The sequence below is a fragment of the Borostomias antarcticus genome, assembly GCF_949987555.1.
Source record: "Borostomias antarcticus genome assembly, chromosome: 10".
Classification (NCBI taxonomy): Eukaryota; Metazoa; Chordata; class Actinopteri; order Stomiiformes; family Stomiidae; genus Borostomias; species Borostomias antarcticus.
In genome coordinates, this window is record NC_140243.1 from 10,835,249 (window position 1) to 10,842,748 (window position 7,500).

At 50.7% G+C, this 7,500-nt stretch overlaps 1 protein-coding gene across 1 annotated transcript in view; it reads right to left on the reverse strand.

Annotated features, from left to right (window-relative positions):
- Nucleotides 1-7,500, reverse strand: part of dab1a (DAB adaptor protein 1a) — a gene marked incomplete at both ends in the record, with an annotated part of 52,770 nt that overhangs the window by 2,023 nt on the left and 43,247 nt on the right. The window contains 3 exons of the mRNA XM_084444476.1: nt 902-998; nt 1,126-1,188; nt 6,432-6,485. Coding sequence (XP_084300602.1) covers nt 902-998; nt 1,126-1,188; nt 6,432-6,485 — 214 coding nt within the window. The remainder of the gene's footprint in view (nt 1-901; nt 999-1,125; nt 1,189-6,431; nt 6,486-7,500) is intronic.

Consider the following 7,500-nt stretch of genomic DNA (forward strand, 5'->3'; position numbering starts at 1 on the left):
GAAAGGAGAGCCTTCTTCTCCTCCCTCCTTCCCTCTCTCCACCTCGCCCTCCTCCCCGACAGCTAGTGGTAAATCACCGGTCTCCTTTCTAATGACTCATTTCACATTCAACACCAGCACCAGAACACAGCAACACCCCCTATTACACTAAGCCTGGCTCTCACACACACACACATACACACACACTCTCTCTCTCCGGGCCCTATTTTAGCTTGTGCAGCTTGCCCACACGCGCACACGCACACACGCACACACACTCCGGGCTCTATTTTAGCTTGTGCAAAGCAATGAGCAAAGTGTCAAAAAAATACCTTAGGGAAACTGGAATGGAATTTGATCCATTCTGCTCCAGAAAGATCAGGCCCTTCTCTCTAACCCTAACTCTCCATCCCTTCTCTCCTTCTCTCCTCCTCTCTAACCCTTACTCTCCATCCCTTCTCTCCTTCTCTCTTCCTCTCTAACCCTAACTCTCCATCCCTTCTCTCCTTCTCTCCTCCTCTCTAACCCTAACTCTCCATCCCTTCTCTCTTTCTCTCCTACTCTCTAACCCTAACTCTCCATCCCTTCTCTCCTTCTCTCCTCCTCTCTTCCTCTCTAACCCTAACTCTCCATCCCTTCTCTCCTTCTCTCCTCCTCTCCTCCTCTCTAACCCTAACTCTCCATCCCTTCTCTCCTTCTCTCCTCCTCTCCTCCTCTCTAACCCTAACTCTCCATCCCTTCTCTCCTTCTCTCCTCCTCTCTTCTGCCTCTCTCTTCCTCTCTAACCCTAACTCTCCATCCCTTCTCTCCTTCTCTCTTCCTCTCTAACCCTAACTCTCCATCCCTTCTCTCCTTCTCTCTTCTGCCTCCCTCTTTCTCTCTGGGTGCGGCCTGAGTGATGTCGGTGGTGGGCGGGCCCTACCTGAGGGCACGGAGGCGGGGTTGAAGGGGGAGAAGAGTTCCGTGGGGGGTTGTAGGCCCAGGGAGGGGTCCAGGGTGTTGGCTGGAGAGGCGGGGGTCTGTGGAGGGTGGGGACAGGTTAGCCACAACTCTACCTGGCTCTAGCACTACTCAAATAGCTGTTGGTAAGCCACGTGCTGATTGGCCTCCTGACAGCTACGATCTCTTCCAGGAGGCGGGGCTCACCGAGGGGGAGGTGATGTCAGGGGGCGTGGACATGTCTCCGAACAGTTCTAATTGGTTAATGTTCTGCAAATCAGAGAAAGAGAAAGAGTTCAAAGCAGGAAGGCATGCTGGTGGGAAATACCAACCCTGCATTGCAATACCAGCATCCTCCACCATCACAGTGCATGCAACACGGCACACGCAACATGCTTAGTAGAACCCGGTACCTACCTCGGAACCGGCACAGTGTCAGAATCAAAGAACGACACGCGTCAACACCCAGACATGGTTATGAGCTCATGGGGTAATGGAGATATGCGATTCGTGAGGGTGACATACCTACCCGAGGTTCTAATTGGCTTCAGGTGAACGATCTCTCTCTCTCTCTCTCTCTCTCTCTCTCCTTCTCTCTCTAAGATCCGTCTCGGTTTCTTTCTTCGATATCACTGTCTGTCTTTCATTAATAATGTCTTTAGCCCTGTAGCGAATAGGAGACTATTTTTAGTTGTTAAGGATTTCAAGCTTTAATACACGGTCAGGAGATTTGCATACATCACAGCTGCGGATCACCCCCCCCCCCCCCCCGGAGATAACGGCTGTTCCTGGAAAGTTGTGCTTCTCTCCCTATGGCAGTTAAACTCTCGGGGTCACGCAGATAGACCAGGACGCGCTAGTTCTGGCTATCAGATCAGATGGTGCATGGGCGAGCGTGACGTTCAGAGGACTCTGGCGCGGAGCGGCTATCTAGGCTCTTAGAGAGAGAAAAGGGAGGGAGGGAGGGAGACAGGCGGGTGGTGAATGGGTTCGAAGACAGATAAGACCCACTGGAGGGGGGGGGGGGGGGGGGGGGGGGGGGCTGGTGGCGAGATCTGAAGCACAGACCCTTTTCTCGTTTAGTTTTCATTCATTGTGGTCCTACAGTAGCTATACGAGCAATGGTAGTCCATCTGACAGACAGACAGACAGACAGACAGACAGACAGACAGACAGACAGACAGACAGACAGACAGACAGTGTTATTCACATCTCTTCTATGGGTAATAAATGATCTGGGAGAGGAATCTACTGGAGATGACCACAGCTTCCTCCTCTGCCCTCCCTCCTCCTCCTGCTCCCTCCATCTCTCTGGTGTAGCCCTGACCTTTTTCTCTGCTCTTAGTGCCTCTATGGAGAGCAATGTTCTCTCCTACCTTCTCTCTCCCTCCCTCCCTCTCTCTCTCTCTCTCTCTCTATTTCTACCTCTCCGTCTCTCTCTCTCCCTCCTTCCTCTACATCGGGTCTCCCTGTGAGCCGGTTGCTATGGAAACGCGTTCCCAGCGAAGCCCGGTGCTTTCAGCACGGACGGCAGGGGTCAGGGGTCGAGGAGGTGAGTCAGAAGAACTCACAAGCGAGGGAGGTGGGAGAGAGAGAGAGAGAGAGAGAGAGAGAGGGAGAGAGAGAGGGAGAGAGAGAGGGAGAGAAAGGATCGCCTGGGGTCACAAAGCCTTCATCTTCTGTCCTTTTCTGAGTCCCTCCTTCTATCTGTGCTTATAACAGACATAGCAGAGAGAGATAGAGAGAGAGAGAGAGTGTGAGAGAGAGAGAGAGAGAGAGAGAGAGAGAGTGAGAGAGAGAGAGATAGAGAGGGAGAGAGAGAGAGAGAGAGAGGGAGGTATCGTCTGCTCCTGGGTGTGTGAGATCTTACCTGTCTGTCAGTCACCAGGTCTAAGTCTATCAGATTGGCCACCTCCTCCTGCTGCCGCTGCAGCTGCTGTTGTTGTTGTTGTTGCTGTTTCTGCGGCCCATTCTGCCAGCGCAGAACCCCGGGTTACATGGATGATGGGTGAGATGGACAAACACACACACACACACACACACACACGCACACATATTAGTTCCTCACGCACACACACATATTAGTTCCTCACACGCACACACACACACACATATGGTGAGAGGGGTGAGGTGAGACTGAAGGTGAAACATCCACACACACACACACACACACACACACACACACACACACACACACACACACACACACAGAACTGGAACCCAGCTGAGGGTTTAGGGCGGGACTGAAGGCCCATCCCTGCGGTTAGTCCACTCAGCAGCGCCCCGGGTGTGTGTTCACAGCAGCCAGAGAGAGACTGGATTAACACTGCTGCTGGGGGGAGACCAGTCTAGACATGGAGAGAGGGGGGATGTTATACTAGAGTAGCCTCCCAAGGCAGGGATGGTCTCTCTCCCTCCCTCTGTATCCCCCCTCTCTCCCCAAATTTACCCCACAGGGATTGTTAAAGTATCTATCCATCTATCTATCTATCTATCTATCTATCTATCTATCTATCTATCTATCTATCTATCTATCTATCTATCTATCTATCTATCTATCTATCTATCTATCTATCTATCTCCATGGTGACACTATCTATAGACATGCTTCCGTGACAACATTGAAACCCTTGGACCACTACCACTCTGCCCTGAGATTTATTACGGGTGATAGATATGACACTCACCACTGTGTTCTTTATCATAAGGTGGGCTGGCCATCTCTTTCTCTAAGGCGTAACTATCAATGGCATTTATTTTTTTCAAAGCCATTATTGGTAAACTTCCACCTTACATCTCGTCTCTGTTTGACTGGAGCCTTGGCCCCTACAAGACCCCATCTAATGATCCGTCTTGTTTTCAGGGCTCTTCGAATGCATTCTGAACTTGGAAGGGCTGCTTTTTTCCATGATGCTCCTTAGACATGGAATACTTTACAACACACTCTAAAGCTTGAGGTCCTTCCTTCAGTCACTGAGTTTAAGTCCAAGGCTCCAGACCTATATACTTCAACATGTAACTGTTTTAAATTTTTTCTACAATTATTATTGTACATTGCATTTGTTTTGTCGATGTGTGTCTCTGTAAACTCGTCATCACTGTAAATGAGGGAAACTTCAATGCTTCATGAGTATAAAGGTTTGAAATGAAATGAAATCTAATTTAAATCTATCTATCTATCTATCTGTCTGTCTGTCTGTCTGTCTGTCTGTCTGTCTGTCTGTCTGTCTGTCTGTCTCACACTCCCCCTCTCTCTTTATCTCTGAATCTCTCTCTCTTTCCCTCTCTCTCCCTCCCCTCTCTCTACCCCCTCTATCTTTCTCTCTTTCCGTCTATCTATCTCCCCCCCCCCTCTCTGACTCTCTCTATCTCTCTGCCTGTCCCTTTATCATCATCACCACGACGACCACCTATCAGTTATTGGTCTCCAGGGAAAAAGTAATTACCCTAGCACGTGTTCCGCATACATTTAATGTAGCCCCTTTAATTACTGCCCCCTTGCTGGTCTCCTGCTGTCTGACTGATCATACTGGCACACACACACACACGCACACACACATAAACAGACACACACACACACACACACACACACAAACACACACAGGGTGGTTGTCTAGTTGATGTGATGGAAATGGGTTGGCCTTCTGTGTGTGTGTGTGTGTGTGTGTGTGTGTGTGTGTGTGTGTGTGTGTGTGTGTGTGTGTGTGTGTGTGTGTGTGTGCGCTTGCGTCAGATGGCAGTAGCAGTGAGAGACCTGGGTGAGCCAGTGTTGATTCAACAGACCGTGTTCGCTCACGCCAGGGTCAAGGGCTGGTGAGATTACCACTGGCGTGTGCGTGTTTTATTGATCTCTCATTGGTTAAGAGGGCGACAGGGTAAACAGCAGTAGAGATTGCCTCGATCAGAGGTCTCCACCCTCCTTACCGAGCTCCGTCAGCAAGAACCTGCGCACGACTTGACTGGCTCATCTGACCTGGACTGGAGGTCCAGTATAACTCCCTGACTACAACCTCACATTCAATTCAAAGTCAGTTATTTTTCTCTGTTCTTCGGTGTATAGAGTATTGTTGCCATTCTTTGTGTGGGGGTTGAATAGAATAGAATAGAATAGAATAGAATAGAACAAAACTGAATAGAATAGAATAGAATAGAATAGAATGTAGCAAAGGTAACAGCAGGCTGTGGAAAGAAAGCCCAGAAGGACAGCTTGACTGATCAGACACACTGGCGCACCACAGCGATATTGGATTTGTTGTTGAGCGTAGGAGGAAGCTCAATAACAGCCCGGAAGCTTCTTTAGCGCAGCCGGGGACAATGGGAAGAGAAGAGAGGCTCAGTCTGCCCACCCGACCTGCTGCTGTGTGTGTGGGTCTGAACCACCACCGCCGCGGTACAGCGACCAATCAGGATGACCATCGCGCTTTTTAATCCTGAGTCTAGTGAGGGTTTAGATGAAGAACACACACACACATTCACACACAAATAAATGTGCAGGTGCACGCACACACACACACACACACACACACACACACACACTCACTCACTCACTCACTCACTCACTCACTCACTCACTCACTCACTCACTCACTCACTCACTCACTCACTCACTCACTCACTCACTCGTGAGCAAGTGTAGCGCATCTGTAACATTGTTATGAGGATGGCGTTATTAGCAGATTAAATGAGGGAGCCTTTTACAGGGTAATAAAGAGAGGTTGAGTTACGGTGCTTCCTGACTACGGTCAAGGTCAGGTTGAAAGACGACCACACCTCCTTACCCTGCACAACTCTGGACTGGGTCTCAAGGGAAAGACCCGGCTTCATTCAACACACACAACAGACACAGGCATGCACACACACACTCCTTTGGACCGTATACACACCCCTCCACACACACACACATACATTATATGAATACCACAAACACTCTTACATGGACCCATATACAGTGACATCAATCTATTCACTGATGACAAGCTTCCTCCCGGAGACCTGAAATCATGCAGCAAACTAGCAAACCGTAGCGAGGCATGCTTCACCAAGACACGTCACACTGCATGCAGCTGACGAAGCCATCACACACACACACACGCGCGCGCGCGCGTTCAAACCTTTCACATCTGACAGAGCACTGACTGGCGGGGAGCTCAGAGCAGGGACATAGCGGAGAAGCGGGATCCAGCTTCCACCACACACACGCACAAGCACACGCACACGCACACACACACACACACACACACAACACCACAGAACACTGCACAGAGAGCACTGAGGCCTGGTCCGGCAAACCTCTCAGCAGGGCCCACCGGCCCACTGTACAGTCTCCTCTGATTGGAGGAAGGGGAGAGAGACAGGGTTCTGCGTATGGAGAGAGCTAGGACCCAGCGGCTGTGTGTTTGCCTACTGTAGGCAGGGGAAGGACCGGCAGGCCAGGAGTGACAGCTGAGAGGTTTGTCTGGGCCTGTTAGGGGGCGGGCAAAGGGGCGGGGAGAGGCACAGGCAACTTCACTCACTGGGTGCCGCTTTGGGACGTCGTACACCCCCTCCTTCTGCTGACTGGTCGGAACCTAGGTCAACCAGCCAATCACGTCAGAGAACAGCCAGCGACCTATTACTTTTACTTTAAAGTTGTCTAACCACAGTATTTTCATCGGCCATTTTGATAAACAACCTTCAAAAAGAGAGACCTCTGCGAAACAACAGGCTTAATAGATGAGCCTCCCTGGTCTATCTATCTGTGTGCGCCTGTGTGTCAGTGATAATCTGAATTAAAATCTGTTCTCCGAGGTCTGCGACATGTAATCAGCGAGGCGTCAGTCTCATGTGAGCCCTCTCTCCTAATAAAGAGTGGATCAGGGCGAGGTCCTTATCACAGACACGCTCCAACGTGTAATAACTCACTATGCGACGGGCGTATGTAATAAGATGTCACACGCGGGGGACATGTGATGATAACTCACGTGCGGACACACATCCTCGGCCGTCGGAACAATGAGCCCTTTCTCTTACGTCGAGCTGCGGCTACGCGAGCCCTCGCCGACGGGAACGCCGACGGGAACACCGCTGACACGGCGATGACGAGGGGTTCGACCGGGCTGCGATTCCGCGTTCGTTACCCCCTCCCTCCGGATAGGCTGTCCGCCCCGTGTGTCTGCGTCACTGTCTTAACGGGGCCTCATCATATCTCCTCCTCCTCCTCCTACTCCTTCGCCTCCTTCTCCTCCTCCCCCGATCCCTTCTTGGCTTCTTTTGTGTGTTTATTTCCAGAAGCTGTTATCTCTATTCATATATTACTTCCTCTGCGGCTGGCTGGGAGGCATTTTTCTGACACGTCTGTGTGTGAGTGTGCGTGCATGTGTGTGTGTGTGCGTGAGTGAGTGTGTGTGCGTCTGTGTGAGTGTGTGAGTGCATATCCGTGTGTGTGTGTGTGCGTGCGTGCGTGTGCGCCCGCGCTAGAACTCGCTCCGTTTTCAATCCATTTTATTTAAAGATCAAACGAGAGGCTGGTGATTAATCTCTCTTTCCCTTACTCGCTTTCTTTCATCTCAGAAAAAAAGGGGGAGGAGGAAGAGGAGGAGGAGG